The sequence below is a fragment of the Aquarana catesbeiana genome, linkage group LG04, assembly GCF_042186555.1.
Source record: "Aquarana catesbeiana isolate 2022-GZ linkage group LG04, ASM4218655v1, whole genome shotgun sequence".
NCBI lineage: Eukaryota > Metazoa > Chordata > Amphibia > Anura > Ranidae > Aquarana > Aquarana catesbeiana.
This window is the reverse complement of record NC_133327.1, coordinates 241,674,236-241,697,330: the sequence shown is the minus strand read 5'-3', so window position 1 is coordinate 241,697,330 and position 23,095 is coordinate 241,674,236. Positions and strand designations below refer to the sequence as shown.

General features: G+C 44.0%; 1 protein-coding gene across 1 annotated transcript in view; it reads left to right on the top strand.

Moving 5' to 3' along the window:
- Positions 1-2,503: 2,503 nt before the first annotated feature.
- Positions 2,504-23,095, top strand: part of LOC141139809 (T-kininogen 2-like) — a 69,289-nt gene continuing 48,697 nt past the window's right edge. The window contains exons 1-2 of the mRNA XM_073626312.1: positions 2,504-2,767; positions 11,071-11,184. Coding sequence (XP_073482413.1) covers positions 2,573-2,767; positions 11,071-11,184 — 309 coding nt within the window. The 5' untranslated portion in view covers positions 2,504-2,572. The remainder of the gene's footprint in view (positions 2,768-11,070; positions 11,185-23,095) is intronic.

Here is a 23,095-nt window from a genome sequence, read left to right as displayed (position 1 = left end):
TTCTAGATCTGTTTCAATCCCCTTGACACAGCTGTAGTGCAGTGTTGTAATGATGCTAATACGAATTATAGTTCAATATATATATATATATATATATATATATATTACAATTATATATATCTTTACCTGGGTGTTTGGTGCTCCACCTACAGGAGAAAAACAACACTGTACACATGAACTTGTGGTTAACCAGAATTACTTCTTTTACTGAAGTGATATTAAAAGGAATTACAGCAACTATGCGGTCACACAAATGTAGTGTGAAAGCACAGTGGATATTCACAAAAATCTTGTACACAAATATATGCTTATATATATAATTTTCTTGAATGGATCCTCTCAGAGGTGGCTCTCTAATTAGGCAAATAAGGCGGCTGCCTAAGGCCTCACACTCCCAGGGGCCTCGGGGCCGCTCAATATGCCTAACGCGTGTGTGGGAGTTGCAGGGAATTTCCCCCGGTCGGTGTCCCCGTCTTGCGTCCGGGGCCACAACTCGTTTTCCCCACCCAGGGGCGGAATGTTACTGACCACTGCCCGAGGTCGGAGGGTCAGTGGGTTGCTACCATGTAATCCTCTCCCCCGACTCCTCCCTCCTGCTGTGCACCGCGGATCTCTGACTCCGGTACTGGCCCGACACACATCCCGAGTGGGGCCTCATGTCTAAGATTTGCCTAAGGCCTCACAAAGCCTAGAGCCGCCTCTGGATCCTCTATTAGTGTATCTCCAGGTGGGACCAGTGTTCAAAGTGAAATTGTCTTAACCCTGGACACCTTCCCACCTCCAGCACACTGTAGCAGGCGCAAAGACACAGGAATATAACTGCCCCACAATGCAAACACTAGGGAGCTCCCCCTGCTTTGACAGTACAGTCACTCTCTTTTTTGACTAAATGCGGAGCCCCGCAATGAAAGAAATAGTCCCGTCGTCTTCAATCTTCTGCTAGCTAAGAAAACAATACTTGTAATCCACAGGGTTTCCCTTTGGCCAAATGCTCGGTGCAAGGTGGTGCACAAAAGTAATTAGAATCAGGCAAATGAATTGGATACTCTTACTTGAAAGGAACAAACATCCAGCATCAATTCCTGTACGTTGAAATCTGATTGTAAAATCTGTGCAAATGTAATTTTCCCAATTGAATTGTTCAGTGGGACTATCAGTCCCAGCAACACTCTGTAATAACTCTGAATGTGTGTAGTGTGGAACAAACTTCTGGGCGTTAGCCCTCTTACCGCATGGGATCCAGTCAGATGGGTGTCTCAAAGTTCTCAGTCTGTATGGAGTTGCAATCTTGCTGTTGCGCTGTTCCGCTTATTGATGACCGGGAGTCCTCGGTTACCTCCCTCACGGATCTCCGGAACAATCACTTCTGCTGCTCCAGCACACTGTGATCAATGACAGGATCGCTGGTGGCTGTTCCACTTCTTCACAGGATAGGCCGCAACCCTGTGGGACACACACACCCACCGAGTCCTGCTGCCGGACACGCGTCCCAGGAAAAAGAGAGCTAAGATGGCCACCCCCAGCCTTTTTCTAGTCTCCCCACAATGCAGTTCTTCACCCTGAGTTTTGTGGGAGTCACTGAGCATTGTGGGTAGGTCAAGTTATTGTCCAAATGTACACAAACAAAACACTTCCATGTCAAACTTCTGAACAATAAAAGACATATAATTGTGCTGTAATTATATATTTTGACCGCTAGGTGGCGCCATCATCAGCTTATTAACCTTACAGCATTGCAAATATTAAAAAACAAATATTGTCAGCGCTACACAAAAAATAACTGAGCAGGGCTGACACAATTTCTTATTATTTGTGTGTCGTCAGCCCACAATACGAAGTTAGGCGCCCGGTGCTTTGTTTTGGCAAATCGACGGGTATTTTTCTGTATTTGGAGGGTCTCAAAAGGGATAAAGCATGTGGAATTTTGCATATATTGCATTGATGTATGCCATTTTTTTTTAAATTTGACCCTAACATTTAAAGTGGAACTAAAGTCTACAATACTTACCTCTCTCAACCATCTGAGGTCCCTCACCGGTGTCGGCATCTTCTACCCTGCTTCTTCCAGGTACTGAGCTGTGGCTGTCTTCTTTGAGTGGCGTGGAATGACTTCACTTCTGCTCATGCACAGAAGTTCAGTCATCCCAGCACCCAGAATCTGTGCCAGAATACAAACTGAGGTCTACTTGCCAAGCTCAGTGTACATTCTAAAGAAGACTGTGAGCAGGCAGGTAGGTTAATTTTATTGCAGGAGAGACACTGCATTTAAAGAGCCTGCCTTCCTGTAGTTTTTGAAAAGGAGACTTTAGTTCTGCTTTAAGTAGCCATGAAATTCTGGTAATACTCGTAAAGGTGGACAACCTTCATGACATGCACTGCCCACTCAAACAAATGTTTATGTAAACCTATACTGGAGTTTGCATTGTGGGATTGAGTAATAGGTATCACCAGAGTTTATTGACCATTCTCTGTTCAAGCAATGTTCTGTTTGCTTTTTATTCCCCTTTGCTTTTGCCTGGAGTTCATAAGTTCACAGTTTCCTGAGCAGTCTTTTGGGAAATCACGGTGAGCAATGGGGCTCCTACCCATTCTGCTGCTTTTCTCCTATTGTTTCTCAGGTTCTGCTGTTCCAGTTCCAGCTATTGATGTGGACTGTGATAACGAGAATATTTTTAATGCAGTAGATGAAGTGCTCAAATCCTACAATGAAGCAAAAGTTGATGGAAACAAGTTTATTTTGTATAGAATCACAGAGGCCAAGATAAAGGTAGGTACATTTTCCATTCCTCCTATGTTTAGTATTGAGATTCGCTAAGTAAAGGTGTTCATGGATTTAAGAGGGTGGTTGGATGTGCAGGTGAGATCTGAGGCACCGCTTTTGGCTGTTTGCTGCATAAACATAAACATTCAGTTTGACAGTGTTTAACCTTATGGCTATACTGAGGAGATAGCAAAGGTGTTTTTTTTTTTTTTTTTTTTTATGAGGGAAAACGACGTCGATTGGAATTGGTTTTTCATATGTCTGCTGCCCTCATAAGCTGTCAGCCAGTAGGTGTTAGATCCACAGCCTAGATAGTTGCCCAAACCTTATGAAAAGTTTTTGCGATGAACTGGGAGGCTCTTATCTTATCTATGTGCAGCTTACAACATTATGAGAATGTCTTTATAACCCCTTTCCTTGGAAATTGACCAAATCAAACTCTAAAGACCTTTAAAAAACTGGGTTGAATCCTTAGTTTATATATTTTTGCTTTTTTTTGGATATAGAACCAGGGGGTTTTGATAACCAGGAGTGCAAGATATATCAGTCAGGGCAAGTAGGTTGCCCCAAAACAAGGTTTGTCTTTTGTAGTTAGGTAACTAAGACTTTGTTTTACAGAGTGCTATATTGAGCGAGAAGCAACAGGAGAGTTCAGCTATGTGTATTGGGTGCTAGGGGTGAAATGGTGGCAACAGAAAATAGTATTGAGGAATGCTTATTAGGAATGGGCCGAACACCCCCCGGTTCGGTTCGCATTAGAACATTCCGAACAGGCAAAAAATTTGGCAGAACACATGAACACCGTTAAAGTCTATGGGACACGAACATGAATAATCAAAAGTGCTCATTTTAAAGGCTTATATGCAAGTTATTGTCATAAAAAGTGTTTGGGGACCCGGGTCCTGCCCCAGGGGACATGTATCAATGCAAAAACGGCCATTTTTTCAAGAGCAGTGATTTTAATAATGCTTAAAGTGAAACAATAAAAGTGAAATATTCCTTTAAATTTTGTACCTGGGGGGTATAGTATGCCTATATGTCTATAGTATGCCTGTAAAGTGGCACATTTTTCCTGTGTTTAGAACAGTCCCTGCACAAAATGACATTTCTAAAGGAAAAAGTAATTTAAAAGTACTCGCGGCTATAATGAATTGTCGGTACTGGCAATACAGATAAAAGAAGTCATTGAAAAAAACGGCATGGGATCCCCCAGTCCATTACCAGGCCCTTTGGGTCTGGTATGAATATTAAGGGGAACCCCGAACCAAAATTTTAAAAAAATAAATTGTGTGGGGGCCCCCCCAAATTCCATACCAGGCCCTTCAGGTCTGGTATGGATATTAAGGGGAACCCCGCACCAAAATTTAAAAAAAGATGGCGTGGGGGTCCCCCTCAAAATCCATACCAGACCCTTCAGGTCTGGTATGGATTTTAAGGGGAACCCAGTGCCAAAATTTAAAAAAAATGGCGCAGGAGTCCTCCCAAAAATCTATACCAGACCCTTATCCAAGCACGCAACCTGGCAGGCCACAGGAAAAGAGGGGGTACGAGAGAGCACCCCCCCGAACCGTATCAGGCCACATGCCCTCAACAGCCCCCCAAAGCACCTTGTCCCCATGTTGATGGAGACAAGGGCCTCATCCCCACAACCACCGGGCAGGGGGCTTATCGGAATCTGGAAGCCCCCTTTAACAAGGGGAACCCCAGATCCTGGCCTCCCCCCGTGTGAAATGGTAACAGGGTACAAATGTACCCCTACCATTTCACAAAAATAGTGTCCAAATGGTACAAAAGACGAGACACAGCTTGGGACAAGTCTTTTATTAAAAAATGAAAAAATAAAAATGTCCCACGAAGTCCATTCATCTTCTCTCAAAGGGGGGCAGGGCCACCCGTTTACATAACCGAGGCCCGGGAAAGCCATGGGGAAGTCCCCGTGCTTCAGTTATATAAGAATTGTCAAAGCGAAGATGCGTCATACGGCGGGTGCCTCCCATGGAGGCGGGTCGGTCGCGGCTTTGTTTTTTTTCTTTTTCGGTCCATCAGCACGAGAGAAGATGAATGGACTTTGTGGGACATTTTTATTTTTTTATTTTTTAATAAAGGTCTTGTCCCAAGCTATGTCTTGTCTTTTGTACCATTTTGACACTTTTTTGTGAAATGGTAGGGGTACATTTGTACCCTGTTACCATTTCACATGGGGGGAGGCCGGGATCTGGGGGTCCCCTTGTTAAAGGGGGCTTCCAGATTCCGATAAGCCCCCCCGCAGACCCCCACAACCACCGGGCAAGGGTTGTGGGGATGAGGCCCTTGTCCTCATCAACATGGGGACAAGGTGCTTTGGGGGGCTACCCCAAAGCACCCTCCCCATGTTGAAGGCATGTGGCCTGGTACGGTTCAGGAGGGGGGGTGCTCTCTCATCACCCCCTCTTTTCCTGCGGCCTGCCCGGTTGCATGTTCGGATAAGGGTCTGGTATGGATTTTTGGGGAGACCCCAAAGTCATTTTTTTAAAAATGTTGGCGCGGGGTTCCCCTTAATATCATACCAGACCTGAAGGGCCTGGTATAGAATTTGGGGGGACCCCCACACAAGTTTTTTTTTTTTTCATTTTGGTTCAGGGTTCTCAGACCCAAAGGGCCTGGTAATGGACTGGGGGTTCCCATGCCGTTTTTTTCAATGACTTATTTTATCTGTATTGCCGGGACCCGACAATTCATTATAGCCGCAAGTACTTTTAAATGACTTTTTTTCCTTTAGAAATGTCATTTTGTGCAGAAACACGGGGAAAATGTGCCACTTTACAGGCATACTATAAACACCCCCTAGGTACAAAATTTTAAGGAATATTCCACTTTTATTGTTTCATTTTAAGCATTATTACTGTAAAATGCTTAAAATTAAAAATCACTGCTCCCGAAAAAACGTCCGTTTTTGAAACTTTTTTTGCACTGATACATGTCTCCTGGGGCAGGACCCGGGTCCCCAAACACTTTTTATGACAATAACTTGCATATAAGCCTTTAAACTTAACTTTTGATTTTTCATGTTAACGTCCCATAGACTTTACCGGTGTTCCAGCAGCTTTTGAATTTGTTCCGAACACCGCATATTGTTCGGTGTTCTGCAGAACACCTGAACAACCAAAGTTAGGCCCGAACTTATGCTTGGGCCAAACCGTTCGCCCATCCCTAATGCTTATATAGGGGAAAAAGGGCTGTTTAAAGCATTAACTTTACTTCCAAAGTGTTGTTCGGTGCAGAAGTAAGGCTCCAATCACACCTTTCAGGTGCGACGGAGCACGCAAGAAATTTCAATGGCCTGCCTTATGCACCAGAAATAAGCAAAAGAAGTCACTTACACTTTAGCAAAATCACGCTGAACGGAAATGCATGGTGTTGCTGCACCATGTTTTTTAGTGAGTTCAAAAGTAGGGGAGAGGTCAGCAGCAAAGAAAAAAAAACACAGCATACAAAAGTACCAACATCCCTGTAAATGATAAAGCAAGAAAATTGAAAGAATGGGACTTTAAAGGTACATCATATACAAGACGACAAAGTTGTAATGTAAAAATATATAAATCATTTATTTAGAAAAGACAAGAGAAAAGTATGTAAGGACTGCAGTTACAATCATAGTCCTGGGTATACATACATCTCCTAACCCTGACCAATGAGAGAACTGAAATCACATACAGAGTATTCCCACGTCCAGAAATTTCAACATGTTTCGCCGTGATGGCTTCATCAGGAAAAGAACGAGGGTATTCAATTAGAGGGTATAAAACTGCAAAATATGCACAACCTTGGATGTATAAAAAGAAAAAACACAAAAATTAATACATTACGCTTACAAAAAGTTAACATAATATAACACTGCACATGCATGACCCCACATCGTCCACAAAGCCATAGAGGCACCTCCACCCATAAAAAAAAAAAAAAAAACCCACACAAAACCCCCCCCCCCCACACACACACATATAGACACCCCAAAAAAGCCCAGACTCTGTGCCTCAATGATTAGCCTTGGAGTGAGCACAATTAGGAGAGTCCCAAGAGGCCCCAATAATCTGCATCCAAAGACCAGTCCAAAAAATGTCAGATCTCCCATAGGGAGGGATGATATTTTTTTGGTTTAAAACATCAGATGCGAGTGCAGCAATACCTGCAATATACAGTGGGGACGGAAAGTATTCAGACCCCTTTAAATTTTTCACTCTTTGTTATGTTGCAGCCATTTGCTAAAATCATTTAAGTTCATTTTTTTTCCTCATTAATGTACACACAGCACCCCATATTGACAGAAAAACACAGAATTGTTGACATTTTTGCAGATTTATTAAAAAAGAAAAACTTAAATATCACATGGTCATAAGTATTCAGACCCTTTGCTAAGTATTTAGTAGAAGCACCCTTTTGATCTAATACAGCCATGAGTCTTTTTGGGAAAGATGCAACAAGTTTTTCACACCTGGACTTGGGGATCCTCTGCCATTCCTCCTTGCAGATCCTCTCCAGTTTTGTCAGGTTGGATGGTAAACGTTGGTGGACAGCCATTTTTAGGTCTCTCCAGAGATGCGCAATTGGGTTTAAGTCAGGGCTCTGGCTGGGCCATTCAAGAACAGTCATGGAGTTGTTGTGAAGCCACTCCTTTGTTATTTTAGCTGTGTGCTTAGGGTCATTGTCTTGTTGGAAGGTAAACCTTCGGCCCAGTCTGAGGTCCTGAGCACTCTGGAGGTTTTCATCCAGGATATTCCTGTACTTGGCTGCATCCATCTTTCCCTTGATTGCAACCAGTCGTCCTGTCCCTGCAGCTGAAAAACACCCCCACAGCATGATGCGGCCACCACCATGCTTCACTGTTAGGACTGTATTGGACAGGTGATGAGCAGTGCCTAGTTTTCTCCACACATACCGCTTAGAATTAAGGCCAAAAAGTTCTATGTTGGTCTCATCAGACCAAATAATCTTATTTCTCACCATCTTGGAGTCCTTCAGGTGTTTTTTAGCAAACTCCTTGCGGGCTTATATGTGTCTTGCACAGAGGAGAGGCTTCCGTCGGGCCACTCTGCCATAAAGCCCTAACTGGTGGAGGGCTGCAGTGATGGTTGACTCTCTACAACTCTCTACTACTTTCTCCCATCTCCCGACTGCATCTCTGGAGCTCAGCCACAGTTATCTTTGGGTTCTTCTTTACCTCTCTAACCAAGGCTCTTCTCCCCAGATAACTCAGTTTGGGCGGACGGCCAGCTCGAGGAAGGGTTCTGATTGTCCCAAACGTCTTCCATTTAAGGATTATGGAGGCCACTGTGCTCTTAGGAACCTTAAGTGCAGCAGAATTTTTTTTGCAACCTTGGCCAGATCTGTGCCTTGCCACAATTCTGTCTCTGAGCTCTTCAAGCAAGTGCAAACAAGTGCAATGTACATGCCTGACTATATTCACGCTCACTAATCCCTTCTTTTGTGTTTGTAAGTTGAGGGACAACTGGGTTGCCAGTTGGTTTGTGTTTTGTTTTTTTTTATCCTCCACATATATCTATTTCCAATTTCATTACACCTGCTTCACCTGTATCCATCCTGGTCCTTCTCTATAGATTCCCGTATGGACACCCAAGGGTGTGCATTAGGACTAGCAATCTGCCCACATGGGTGGCGCTGTCCCGCTGCAGGCCCGCCTTGAGGTACCTAGTTTCCCATGGCTTTCCGGCAACACATTGCTTTATTTACATCTTTTTATACTGCAGATTTATTTTGCCGTCTGGCACTGTCTGCACTGCCTGAGCTGGCAGTGTCAGAGTGTGAACCGGGTGTTGTCATCATTTCCGGCTTCCGGGCGTCAGCCCATGGTACGTGGACCTCCCCCTTTGCATCCGCAGGGCGTCATCATGGCGTGACGTCACACTCCATATTTTGACGCCACGGGGAGGGATATTTAAATCCCACATGGTATTGATGTGTTCGAACAATCCTGGGAGCTCATGAGTCACACGGACTGCGGTTTTAGGTATTTATCTGATTTGAACTAAGACTAGCTGTATCTCTGCCTGGGATTCTGATGGACTTTGAATGATGCTCTGTATGTATACCTTTTTTTTGTTGCACAGATCGATCCCAGCCATCTTTCCCTTTTTGGGAATTAGGCGCTTCGGTTCTCTGCTGCTCTATTACTCCTATGCACTTTCTTAGCCTTGACGTTTAGGGGAGACTGGCGCAGTCCTCTATATCAGAATAAGACATACTGAGGTGAGAAGCTTATTTTGAAACTATGAGGATACATTTGAGATTCTTTTTTATTGTAGAGTATTTGACAAGTGCTTACATGTCTCTCTAGATCCCTTAGATGGGTGTGTCCGCTTTATGCATAGAGGACATGCCAATGTCTTCCTCGGTCTTCCTGTCTGCATGAGCTCCCAGGATAAATATTACCATACCAATAAAGCAATAGGATTGTGATGAGTACAGTTCATTCATGAGTTTGTTATGGACTTGTGCTCTCTCTATCCTCAAAATTATGTAATTTTACTCTGATATACAATATATATTGCAGGTATTGCTGCACTCTCATCTGATGTTTTAAACCATACGGGAGATCTGACATTTTTTGGACTGGTCTTTGGATGCAATTTATTGGGGCCTCTTTGGACTCTCCTAATTGTGCTCACTCCAAGACTCATCATTGAGGTACGGAGTCTGGGCTTTTTTGGGGTGTCTATATGTGTGTGTGGGGGGTGGGGTTTTGTGTGGGGTTTTTTTTTTTTTTTTCATGGGTGGTGGTGCCTCTATGGCTTTGTGGACAATGTGGGGTCATGCATGTGCAGTGTTATATTATGTTAACCTTTTATAAGCGTAATGTATTGATTTTTGTGTTTTTTCTTTTTATACATCCAAGGTTGTGCATATTTTGCTGTTTTATACCCTCTAATTGAATACCCTCGTTCTTTTCCTGATAAAGCCATCACAGCAAAACATGTTAATTTCTGGACGTGGGAATACTCAGTATGTGATATCAGTTCTCTCATTGGTCAGGGTTAGGAGATGTATGTATACCAAGGACTATGATTGTAACTGCAGTCCTTACTTTTATCTTGTCTTTTATAAATAAATGATTTAAATATTTTTATATTACAACTTTATGTTGTCTTGTATATGACGTACCTTTAAAGTCCCATTCTTTCAATTTCCTTGCTTTACCATGTGTTTTAGTGTGTGCGAAAGCACAGTAGCAGATGCAGAATAAGAATTATTGGCACCACCACATGTCTGCTAAAAGGTTTTTAAGTTCTTGCAAAGATATGTTTATCACTCTATCACACCTTCCCCTCAGGATACCGATAACTAGCCTAAAAAAATCGTACTACTTGTCCTGTTCATTTAGTTGTCCATCCTAAATGCATCCTTTGCAACTATCTCCAAAACACAAAAAAATCATAAAGGAAGACCCGGGATGATCATAAAGGAAGTCCCTATCTAGGCAAATGAAAATCTACCTCACTCCATCTCACTTCCCTCCTCTCTCCTACCTATTAATACCTTTTTACTTACTGGAGTCTTCCATGACACCTCTTCTGAGAGTGAAGACCAATTGTTTTGTTGCTGCACCTATGTCATGACATCATCACTCAGCTGCTGGAGTCTTCAGGACCCTGCCAATGGACCCAATAGGAAGTGTCCATGTCACAAGACAGCGATGTGAGCACCCAAAGAAGCACCTTCCTATTCTGTTCTGCCATTCAGAAGCAAAGGAGGCTTGGGACCTGGTAGATTTAAGCATGCATTTCAGCCATTTACTGTAGGTATTTTTTTTCAAACCTAAGTGTGAGAGATTAGCAGAAGTAGGGGGGGGGGTGGGGGTGAGTAATGCTTAGTGTGGGGTGGGGGAGATGAGACTAAAGACCAGCTTTAAGATGACTAGCAGTCCAACTGCTTAATAAATAGTAAATACGACAGTTGGCACTAAGGGCCGGTTCACACTGCTGCAAATTCTATTGCAAATTTGAGCTGTTGCGATCGCTTAAATTTGCAAGTCATTTAAATAACATAGTTTTCCATTAGTGCCGTTCACATCAATGCATTTCGAATCTAAGCTGTGTACTGAAAGGGTCCTGTTTGGGTCGAGTTTGATCCATGTGCGATGCAAATTTAATGTGAACCGGCCCTAAGAGGGTGTGCTTGAGCATTATACATATATATTACTTTATGTAGTATGTTTTTTACTAAAATCATGAAGCAACTTTCAAATAAATGCTATAAAAAAATATCAAAAATGTCAAAATTCTTTAGTATAATTTCTATTGTATTTTTACTAACAGCAAGAAAATGACAGCCTAACACATGAGTTTGTGAATTTTGAAATACAAGAAAGTGTGTGTCCCCTGAAAGTTGATACATCTTGGAAACAATGTGACTTCAAAACAGAAGATGCAGTAAGTTCACATGGCTCTACTAACTTGTGTGTTTATTTAACTCTTTTTCTGCCAGAGTGATTGTTTTCATTTAGTGCACAAAAAATAAAATGCTTATTATGTATATGAAAACGCACTTAAACCCCCAAACATTACATGTTTACTACAAGCAGTGACCCTGTAGAATATAATGATGGTAAGTTGAATTATTTTTTATGTTACACAATATTTTATCTACTGTTTATTAAATCTATATTTCCAGTACAAAATACTCTCAGATTAATTCTAGAGCACACAAACACAACGTAATCTCCAAGTTTTTGGTAAAATATGAAAGATGAGGTTCAGTGAGTAAACAAATGCCAAATATGTAAAGCTAAAAACCTGTACATGCCTGTGTACTGTAACTACAGTACTCAACATTATTCATAGGTGTTGCTTAAAGCATTTAGAGGTTATCAGCTCTGCGTTAATTGTGAATGATGGCCCTATAATTATTGTTCCCACTTCTGGGTATTCAGTGGTGCACTAAGGGGTGACAGGTGAGCCCCTCAATACATTGCAGGGGAGTGGTGGGGGGAAAGTGACTCTATTAGTGTATAGAAGTGATTGAAGTAATACGAAGCACTCCTCTGCAACCCAATTGCAAGAACTGCTTCGCCCGGAGCACCAACTGGCTCTGCATCTCTTTACTGCAACCAAACTAACGATAGCAAGGGCATGGAAGAGACAGGTACTAAGTTTTGAGGCGGTTAAGAACCGCATGGACGATATAATGGTTAACGAAAAGCTGACTGCTGTCCTTTTGAAAACTCATGATAAGTTCCTGAAGGTATGGAGGCCATGGGTCGAATATAGTAAACCCACCAGATTTGATACCACCCTTCTTCGGATTTAATGCACTCTTTCTCCCCACTGCAATGACCCCCCCCCCTTTTTCCTCTTCTTTCCTCCCCCCCTCTTCTTTACTCCTCCCTTCTTAGCTAATCTCAACCCCTAGTTCTTCTTTAACCTCCCTCTCAATACTCTTACTTCCCAGTTGCACCTAAGAATCCATCTGGCCACCGGGCATAGCCTTGGATGAGATGGTTACATGGATAGATACTCAGGACTATTTACAGTTAGGCCCCTGTTGAGACAAACTCTTCAAGTATCTGTTAAAAATCGGACGCAGTCCAACCACTTTCATGTTTCCAACATACTATTGTTTTCAGCCTCTGTTATATTTTTGTTGTTTTGTTTTTCTTTGATTTACTAGCATATTTATTTTATTTATAAGATGCTAAATGCTCACATTGCTCGGGGAGCACATTGCAGGGGCTTCTATCCTTAAGGCTTCTTTCTCTAAGTATGTGTCAGCTCAACCACATCTTCCACCGTTAACTGAAATTGGGATCTGCCTGCTGTCTGTGTGTGTGTGTGTCTTTGGTATGTGTCAGCTCAACCACATCTTCCACCGTTAACTGAAATTGGGATCTGCCTGCTGTCTGTGTGTGTGTCTTTGGTATGTGTCAGCTCAACCACATCTTCCACCGTTAAGTGAAATTGGGATCTGCCTGCTGTCTGTGTGTGTGTGTGTCTTTGGTATGTGGCCTTCTCTATCTGTTGCCCTGTGCGCACAACCATGACATTATTTGTTGCTCTGGACTGTCTTACCTAAGTTTTGTGTTGATCTTATCTTGGCCTCTTGCTATTCTGACTTTCGAAGCAAAAAGTCCACTTTGATTGTTAGGAATTCTTATAGTCACTCATGATTAATTAACGAACTCCAACCCCACCCTTATAACAGTATAAATTTGAGCATCCTTAAGGGGTGAGCACATTGCTCGGGGAGCACATTGCAGGGGCTTCTATCCTTAAGGCTTCTTTCTCTAAGTGATTCTTTCTACAAGTGATATGCACTTCAATCTCTGCACTTCAGCGATTGCACAAAGCAAACAAATACAGCAATCTGCACTGGAAAGCAGCTAACAGACTGCAGGTGACCCTGTCTCTCTAATAGGCTCTCCTTCCGCTCTGTAACATGCACTCTCTACCACTGCTTCTGACACTCCTCTCCTCTCTCCTCAAACTCTCTTACCTTCACCCCCCCTCTCCACCCGCCTGCTTATACATATCACCCTTCCTTCTGTCTTCTCCCTACTACTGCTCCTACCAACTCTCGCTCATTCTACATCCGTACACTGATAAAACCTCCAGTACTCTGAGACATGCCCCTTCACATAAATCACAGTCCCACATTACCTCCCTCACCCTCCTGCTTCTCCTAATCTCTGGTGACATATCCCCAAACCCTGGGCCACCATCATCTGTCTTTGCCCATTGCTCCCATCCCCCTACAACCTCTGGCAGGAGCCGTAACCCACAGAACTTGGTCTCTATTCCTCTCTCCAAAACCAGCCCCCCCTTTTCCTGTGCCCTGTGGAATGCACGTTCTGTCTGCAACAAACTCACCGCCCTTCACGACCTCTTTATCACAAATTCCTTTAACCTACTTGCCATTACTGAAACCTGGCTTCATGAATCGGATACTATTTCTCCTGCTTCCCTCTCCCATGGGGGCCTTCTCTGGACTCACTCCCCCAGACCAAGTGGATGGAAGGGTGGTGGAGTGGGAATCCTTCTAGTCCCATGCAGCACCTATCAGGTTCTTCACCCACCTCCCTCTCTGACACTCTCCTCTTTTGAGGCACATTGCATTCGTCTTTTCTCTCCCATTTCTCTAAGAATTGCTGTCATCTACCGGCCCCCTGGACCAGTATCAGCCTTTCTTGATGACTTCTCTGCCTGGCTACCCTACTTTCTCTCTTCTGAAATCCCCACAATTATTCTTGGGGACTTCAACATCCCTGTCAACACTAACACTACTATTACTTCTAAACTTCTCAGTCTAACCTCATCGCTTGACCTGAAGCAATGGATATAGGCTCCTACCCACTCCAACGGCAACACCCTTGACCTTGCCTTCTCCTATCTGTGCACTCCGTGCAACCTTTCCAACAATCCACTCCCACTCTCTGATCACCACCTTATTAGTTTTGCTCTCTCCTTGTCTTCCACCTCTTCTCCCTCCAACCGCCTAACAATTACACGTAGAAACCTTCGCCACTTCAACCCTTCTCTTCTGTACTCTGCTACTGATCACCTCAATGACAAAATCTCACCTCTGTCCTGCCCCAACCTAGCTACTTTCATCTACAACAGCTCACTGTCTTCCTCCCTAGACAAGCTTGCCCCCCTCACTACACGCAGAATTAGGCCCCGACTGCTACAACCCTGGCAAACAGATGACACCAGAAGTCTCAGAAAACGTAGCCGCACTCTTGAGCGCCTGTGGCATAAGACTAAGACCCAGGAAGACTTCACACAATATAAATCTGCCCTCCTAAAATACTACTCCTGCCTTCACACTGCCAAACAGACCTACTTTATCACACTCATTAACACCTTCTCATCCAGTCCACGTCAACTCTTCTCTACCTTCAACACTCTACTCTGTCCTCCACTGCCTCCACCCACCAACTCACTCACTGCCCAGGAGATTGCCAATCACTTCAAAACTAAGATTGATACAATTCATGAGGAGATCACCAATGCGCAAAAACCTCCCCCATGCAACACCCCATGTCCACAGACACAATCATTACTTCCCTCATTCAACCCTGCTACTATTACTGAGGTTGCTAAACTTTTATCTAGCACTCATCTAACCACTTGCTCCCTGGATCTTGTTCCCTCGCAAATGCTACGCTCACCCTCTGACTCGATTCTACGCTCTCTAACTCACATTTTCAACCTCTCCCTCTCTTGTGGCATCTTCCCAAACTCTCTAAAACATGCGCTAGTCACCCCCATACTAAAAAAGCCCTCACTGGATCCCACCAATCTCAACAACTTACGTCCCATCTCCTTACTCTCCTTCTCCTCCAAACTTCTTGAAAGACTGGTCTACAACCGACTAAGCGACTATCTGACCATGAATAAACTTCTTGATCCCCTTCAGTCCGGTTTTCACCCTCAACACTCCACGGAAACTGCTCTCCTTAAACTCTCAAATGACATACTAATGGCTAAAGCCAATGGACACTATTCTGTACTACTTCTCTTGGATCTCTCTGCTGCCTTTGACACAGTGGACCACCCCCTCCTCCTCAAAAAACTCCACTCCTTTGGTCTCTGTGACTGTACTCTTCGCTGGTTCTCATCCTACCTATCCCACCGCTCCTTCAGTGTCACTTACAACTCTACTTCCTCCTCTCCTCTTCTTTTTTCCGTTGGGGTCCCCCAAGGTTCTGTTCCTTGACCTCTCCTTTTCTCAATCTACACCACCTCCTTGGGTCAGTTGATTGCCTCCCACGGCTTTAAATATCATCTCTACGCTGATGACACCCAAATCTATCTCTCCACCCCCCAGCTCTCTCCATCTGTCTCCTCACGCATTACCAACTTACTAGCAGACATATCAGCCTGGATGTCACATCACTTTCTCAAACTCAACCTATCCAAAACCGAGCTCATGATATTTCCTCCCTCAGGTGCCACTTCACCTGATTTCCCTGTCAAGATCAACAGCTCAACTATCAACCCATCTCCCCACGCCAAGGTCCTAGGTGTAATCCTGGACTGTGAACTAACCTTTCGACCCCACATTCTATCACTATCCAAAGCCTGCCGCCTCAGTCTTCGCAACATCTCCAAGATACGCCCCTTCCTAACCAATGACACCACAAAGCTTCTAATCCACTCCCTGGTCATCTCCCGCCTCGACTACTGCAACTCCCTCCTCATTGGTTTACCTCTAAATAGGCTATCCCCACTTCAGTCCATCATGAACGCTGCTGCCAGGCTCATCCACCACACAAACCACTCAGCGTCTGCCACACCCCTCTGCCAATCCCTCCATTGGCTGCCACTCAGTCACCGAATTAAATTCAAGATACTAACTATAACTTACAAAGCCATCCACAACCTGGCCCCCAGCTACATCTCTAACCTAGTCACAAAATACCAACCTAATCGTTCTCTTCACTCCTCCCAAGACCTCCTGCTCTCAAACTCCCTTGTCACCTCATCCCATGCTCGCCTTCAGGACTTCTCCAGAGCCTCCCCCATCCTCTGGAATGCTCTACCCCAATCCGTCCGATTTTCTCCTACTTTATCCACTTTCAGACGATCCCTGAAAACTCATCTCTTCAGAGAAGCCTATCTGGCCCCCACCTAACAACTGTACATTTATCTTCTCAATCAGCACATCACCCATAGTTATTACCTCTTGTATCTCTTGACCTTCCCTCTTAGATTGTAAGCTCTAAGGAGCAGGGCCCTCTGATTCCTACTGTATCAAATTGTATTGTATTTGTACTGTCTACCCTCAAGTTGTAAAGCGCTACGTAAACTGTTGGCGCTATATAAATACTGTATAATAATAATAATAATGTTATGTTATGTTCATTCATGATGCATTCTCTACACTGTTAAACTGTGAAATTGCTATGGTTATCAATAAAACCTTTTGTAAAAGAAGTGATTGAAGTGATGTGAAAACTAGCAGTTAGGAGTAAATATATAAACAAACTGCCTGCTGTGCAAGCCAGGACCTTGTTTACATGCCAATGCTGAAACAGGCTTCAAAGAAAACTACGTTTTCTGTTTTGTTTTGTTTTTTATTTTTTTTTATTTTTAGTTTGCATTTTTAAATTGATATTTTATATCTGTTTTAATATATTTGTAATCCTGGTTTTGGGAGGGGTGGTCATGGGGTAACCTTCTCCTGGAACTTTACATCCATTTGCTCTAAAGCATCTGTGTAAGCCAGGAGATTTGAGCCTTTGCATGGTGGGAGATACAGTGCCTTGAAAAAGTATTCATACCCCTTGACATTTACCACATTTTGTCATGTTACAACCAAACACGTAAATGTATTTTATTGGGATTTTATGTGATAGACCAACACAAACTGGCCCATAAGTGTGAAGTGGAAGGAAAATGAAAAATGGTATCCAAAATTTACAAAAAAATATGTGAAAAGTGTGGCATGCATTTGTATTCAGCCCCCCTGAGTCAATACTTTGTAGAACCACCATTTTTTTCTGCAATTACAGCTGCAAGTCTTTTTGGGTAGAGAATGACATTTTTGCCCATTCTTCTTTGCAAAATAGCTCAAGCTCTGTCAGATTGGATGGAGAGCGTCTGTGACTAGCAATTTTCCAGTCCTGTCACAGATTCTCAATTGGATTCAGGTCTGGACTTTGACTGGGCCATTCTAACACGTGCATATGCGTTGATCTAAACCATTCCATTGTAGCTCTGGCTGTATGTTTAGGGTCGTTGTCCATCTGGAAGGTGAACCTCCGCCCCAGGCTCAAGTCTTTTGCAGACTGTAAGAGGTTTTCTTCTAAGATTGCCCTGTATTTGGCATTATCCATTTTCCCATCAACTCTGACCAGCTTCCCTGCTGAAGAAAAGCATCCCCACAACATGATGCTGCCACCACCACGTTTCATGCCACACATAGCGTTTTGCTTTTAGGCCAAAAAGTTACATTTTGGTCTCCTCAGACCAGAGCACCTTCCTCCACATGTTTGCTGTGTCCCCCACATGGCTTCTCACAAACTGCAAATGGGACTCCCTATGGTTTTCTGTCAACATTGGCTTTCTTCTTGCCACTCTACCATAAAGACCAGTTTTGTGGAGTGCACGACTAATAGTTGTCCTGTGGACATATTCTCCCACCTGATCTGTGGATCTCTGCAGCTCCTCCAGAGTTACCATGGGCCTCTTGGCTGCTTCTCTGATTAATGCTCTCCTTGCCCAGCCTGTCAGTTTAGGTGGATGGCCATGTCTTGGTAGGTTTGCAGTTGTGCCATACACTTTCCAGTTCCGGATGATGGATTGAACAGTGCTCTGTGAGATGTTCAAAGCTTTAGATTTTTTTTTTTAAACCCATACTCTGCTTTAAACTTCTCCACAACTTTATCCCTGACCTGTCTGCTGTTCTCTAACAAACCTCTGAGGACTTCAATTACAAGTCTTTTTGGGTATGTCTCTATCAGTTTGCACATCTAGAGAATAACATTTTTGCCATTTTTTCCTTGCAAAATAGCTCAAGCTCTGTCAGTTGGATGGAGAGCATCTTTGAAAAGCAATTTTCAAGTCTTGTCACAGATTCTCAATTGGATTTAGGTCTGGAGTTTGATTGGGCCATTCTAACACATGAATATGCTTTGATCGAAACCATCCCATTGTAGCTCTGGCTGTATGTTTAGGCCCGTTGTCCTGCTGGAAGGTGAACCTCTGCCCCAGTCTCAAGTCTTTTGCAGACTGTAACAGGTTTTCTTCTAAGATTGCCCTGTATTTGGCTTTATCCATCTTCCCATCAACTCTGACTAGCTTCCCTGTCCCTGCTGAAGAAAAGCATCCCCACAACATGATGCTGCCACCACCATGTTTCACGGTGGGGATGGTGTGTTCAGGGTGATGTGCAGTGTTCGTTTTCCGCCACACAGCGTTTTGCTTTTAGGCCACAAAGTTCAATTTTGGTCTCATCTGACAAGAGCACCTTCTTCTTCCACATGTTTGCTGTGTCCCCCACATGGCTTCTCGCAAACTGCAAATTGGACTTCTTATGGCTTTCTTTCAACAATGGCTTTCTTCTTTCCACTCTTCCATAAAGGTCAGATTTGTGGAGTACACAACTAATAGTTGTCCTGTGGACAGATTCTCTGTGAGCTGTGGATCTCTGCAGCTCCTCCAGAGTTACCATGGGCATCTTGGCTGCTTCTTTGATGAATGCTCCCCTTGCCGGCCTGTCAGTTTAGGTGGACGGCCATGTCTTGGTAGGTTTGCAGTTGTGCCATACTCTTTCCATTTTCAGATGATGGATTGAACAGTGCTCCATGAGATGTTCAAAGTTTGGGATATTTTTTTTTTTTTTTAATAAATCTTTATTTATGAAAGACAGGGTATCACATTGCAAAATTATAAAACTGTGAATATAGATTTACATCTATCTAGATAGACGGTTTTTAGGTGACATACCAGTCAGTTTTTCTTATTATTCAACAAAAAAGGAATAATAAAGAAAGAAAAACAAAAACAACAATAATACCAATAATATATATGAAATACTAGACAGTCACATTTTAACTGGTGTAGCTAGTGTTGATAAAAAGAAAAAGGAAGAAAAAAGCCAACAGTCTGCCAGGTGACAGAATATAGGAGTACGCTTGTCTTGGTCCCCAGACTATAATAATTTGACAAGTCTTTTTTAAATTTTGAGCTAAGTTCAGTTGTTCAGACAGGTTACAAGGTGGGCCGGGCGGGGACGTGCGGAGAGAGGGGGGCAACATACGCCTCCAACTGACCTCTCTCCACACCCCCAACCCCCCAGCCCCCTCCAAAATCACATGTAAAAGCCATGTCAGCACCATATTGCTAGTGCACCCCCAGATCAGGGTGTCTCATGGCCACAAACCTCCAAAGACCGTCCGGTTTCCTTGCTTAGTCATTGCTTATTCGTCACCTGGCATCAAACATATTATCTTGTCTTTAAACAGACAACCATAACTGGTTAAGGCTCAATACAGTATTTAGGAAGAAGAAAAAGAAAAGATAATCTGGAACATACCTGGGAACCTGCGTCCAGCTCCGCCCCCCATCGAGGCCCTCCCGACAGCACCACACTTACTAAAAAGTAGAACAGGAGAAGGGGATGTGTCTCCCCTAAGTGTTTTTCACCTTATTTTACCTTGGGTCCTGGTTCGCTGCTCCCCTTTGTGGGTCAGTAAGGCGTCCTTTCAAGGATGGATCAGCTAGCTCGAGAAGGGCTATGTCTAGGCTAGAAGGGATGTGACTTAAGTCTGAGGTATATATTGTCCAGGGTTGCCACATCGCGGTGAAGCGGTCACGAACACCTTTACATGTGGCAATCCAATCCTCTGCCTCACGGATATCTCCCACCCTGCGACACCATTCCTCTCTGGATGGAACTTGCGGCCGTTTCCAGTATATAGGGAGAAGCCGTTTTGCTGCGTTAAGCAGGTGAGGTAGTATACTTTTCTTATACTGGCGTATTGGCATTGGAGGAATGTGTAGCAGGAAGTGCTCCGGAGAGAGAGGTATGTCAATGCCCATGATATCTTTAATTTGTGATTTGATATCCTCCCAGTAAAATTTTATTCGCAGGACAATCCCACCAAATGTGGAGAAGAGTGCCTTTGTGACCACAACCTCTCCAACATAGTTCCGATGTAGCTGGATATATTTTCGCTAACTCTGTCGGCACTCGGTACCAGCGCATCATTATTTTATAATTCATTTCTTGCGTCTTAGAGTCAATTGAACTGGACCGAGTGAGTTGATAAAGGGCAGATAATTGAGCAGGGGTAAAAACTACTTCCAGGTCTCGTTCCCACGCCCTAATGTATGGTGGTTTCACTATTGGAGAAGCAAAGCTGAGCAACTGATACAGTTCAGAGATCATATGTGGAATCGGCTCTTCATCTATGAATAGGCGCTCAAATGGTGTAAGGGAGGAAGTATCTCTTATGGAGCCTCCGTGTTGTTTGAAAAAATTGTGAAGTTGCCTGTAACGCCAAAAGTCCATAGGGAAACTCCCTGACCGAGCTCTGAGGGTTTCTAGTGAGACTAATTTACCACTTTCCATCAATTTACCACAGCTGGCATTACTGTCATCCACCCAGGAACCAAAAAAACCTGTCTGTTCCCCAGGCAGAAACCACTGATATCCTCCCAGCGGGGCCAGAGGTGACACAGGGGGCGCCAAGTCTAAATTGGTATTAAGTCGGTCCCAGGCTTTCAAAAGCTGGGTCGTCAATGGAGACGCAAAAGCTGACAATCCCCTGTGCTCCCGGGCCAACCACGGAGCGTATGCCAGATTTCTTCCCGCCATATATTTTTCTAAGGAGACCCATATTTTGGAGTGTGTGTGGAAGCGCCAATTAAGTATCCTTTGTAGGACCATAGCTCGATAGTATTTTTGCGCATCTGGAAGGCTCAAGGCCCCTGCATCCCTGTGGCGCCTCAGTAATCTAATGGCGATTCTCGGTCTCTTATTGTTCCACACAAAGGTGGATATAGTACTGGATAATTGGGTAAAAAAGCTCTTAGGTAAAGCCACAGGTATCATCTGCATGTAAAACAGCACACGTGGTAGGACATTCATTTTAATAATATTAAGTCTTCCAATCCAAGTGAAGGCTGTCTTAGCCCACTGGGTCAGGTCTTTCTTCACATTTGTTATTAGGGAGGGAAAATTGGTAGTAAATAAGGTTTCAAATCTGTCCGTCAGTCTTATACCTAAGTATTTTAGGGATGATTTAGTCCAAGTGAATGGGAAAGCAGTTTTTAATCGGTCTGTCAGGGAGGGTGTCATTTGAATAGGTAATATCTCTGATTTCGTGTAGTTAATTTTGAAATTAGACAACTCTCCGAAATTTTGAAGTTCCCGCATCAGATTAGGCAAAGAGACCAGAGGCTCTGTGATGTGGAATAGCACATCATCAGCATAGGCCGAAAGCTTATGCTCTGTGGGACCTACCGTGAGCCCCTTAATGTCTGGGTTTGCCCTAACAGTGCGCAGGAATGGTTCCAACACGAGGGCGAACAAGAGTGGGGAAAGAGGGCACTCCTGCCTCGTGCCATTTCTGATCGGGAATCTCATGGAGAGGAAACCATTCACTTTTACTTGAGCATGTGGGTCTGAGTATAGGGCCATTATCCAAGTAAGCATATGGGAGCGAAGGCCCAAAGCTTCCAGCGTAGCCCGTAAAAAAGTCCAGTCGACCTGATCGAAGGCTTTCTCCGCATCGGTGGACAGGATCAAGTAAGGGGGGGGCGCGGGGGCAGCTCGTGCCCAATGAATTAGGTGGATTGCTCTGATTGATTTGTCCCTAGCTTCCCTGCCGGTAATGAACCCTGTTTGGTCCGGGTGGACTATTAGTGGGATTAGGTGTTTCAGTCTGGTCGCAAGAATCTTGGCTAGTATTTTTATATCTACGTTGAGAAGGGATATGGGTCTGTAGCTTTGGGGCATAGTGGGGTCCTTCCCTTCCTTGGGTAGTACTGAAATGTGAGCTAGTAAGGCTTCACTAGGGATAACTGCGCCTTCTGCTATGGAATTAAAGTAGTTACACATTGATTCGGATAGCAGAGGAAAAAACGTCTTATAATAGGCCTTGGAGAACCCATCAGGGCCTGGGCTCTTTCCGTTAGGCAAAGAATTCACCGTGGATTCTAGCTCAGTGACAGTGATGGGTGCTTCTAATGCGGAACATTGTTCATCTGTCAGTGCAGGCAGTCCAGAAGCAGTCAGGTATGTTTGAATGGCTTTTTTCCGTACGGCCTGGGCCTCTGGGGTCTGTGCCGAATTTAGGTTATATAATGTATTATAATAGTCCCGGAATCCGGAGGCTTTCCGGAGAACCGTATAATCACTTGTGGGGAGGCGCAACTTATGCACATACATGAGTGCACGTTTTTTCTTAAGGGCTCTAGCCAACATACGGCCACATTTGTTGCCATGTTCATAGTATTTGTGCGATAAATATCGCATTCGCCTGCTTGCTTGTCTGTCCAGCAGCCGAGAGAACAATTCTCTCAAGTCTGTCAAAGCCCTCAGAGTCTCCGGGTCACTGTTCTGCTTGTGCCTAAGTTCCGCCTGCTGAAGCACTTGAAGTACCCTGTCAAAGTCTGCTTGCCTAGCTTTCTTCAGTCTAGATCCCTGAGAGATCAGTTCGCCTCTCGCCACTGCTTTATGGCCCTCCCACACAATCCTCTTACTCAACCCCTCTGTAGTGTTTTCTTTAAAGTATTGGGACAGGACCTCTTTGACCTCAGAGACCACTACAGTATCATCCAACAGAGATTCGTTTAAGCGCCACGACCAAGTCCCTCGGCTGCTCTGTGGCAAAAC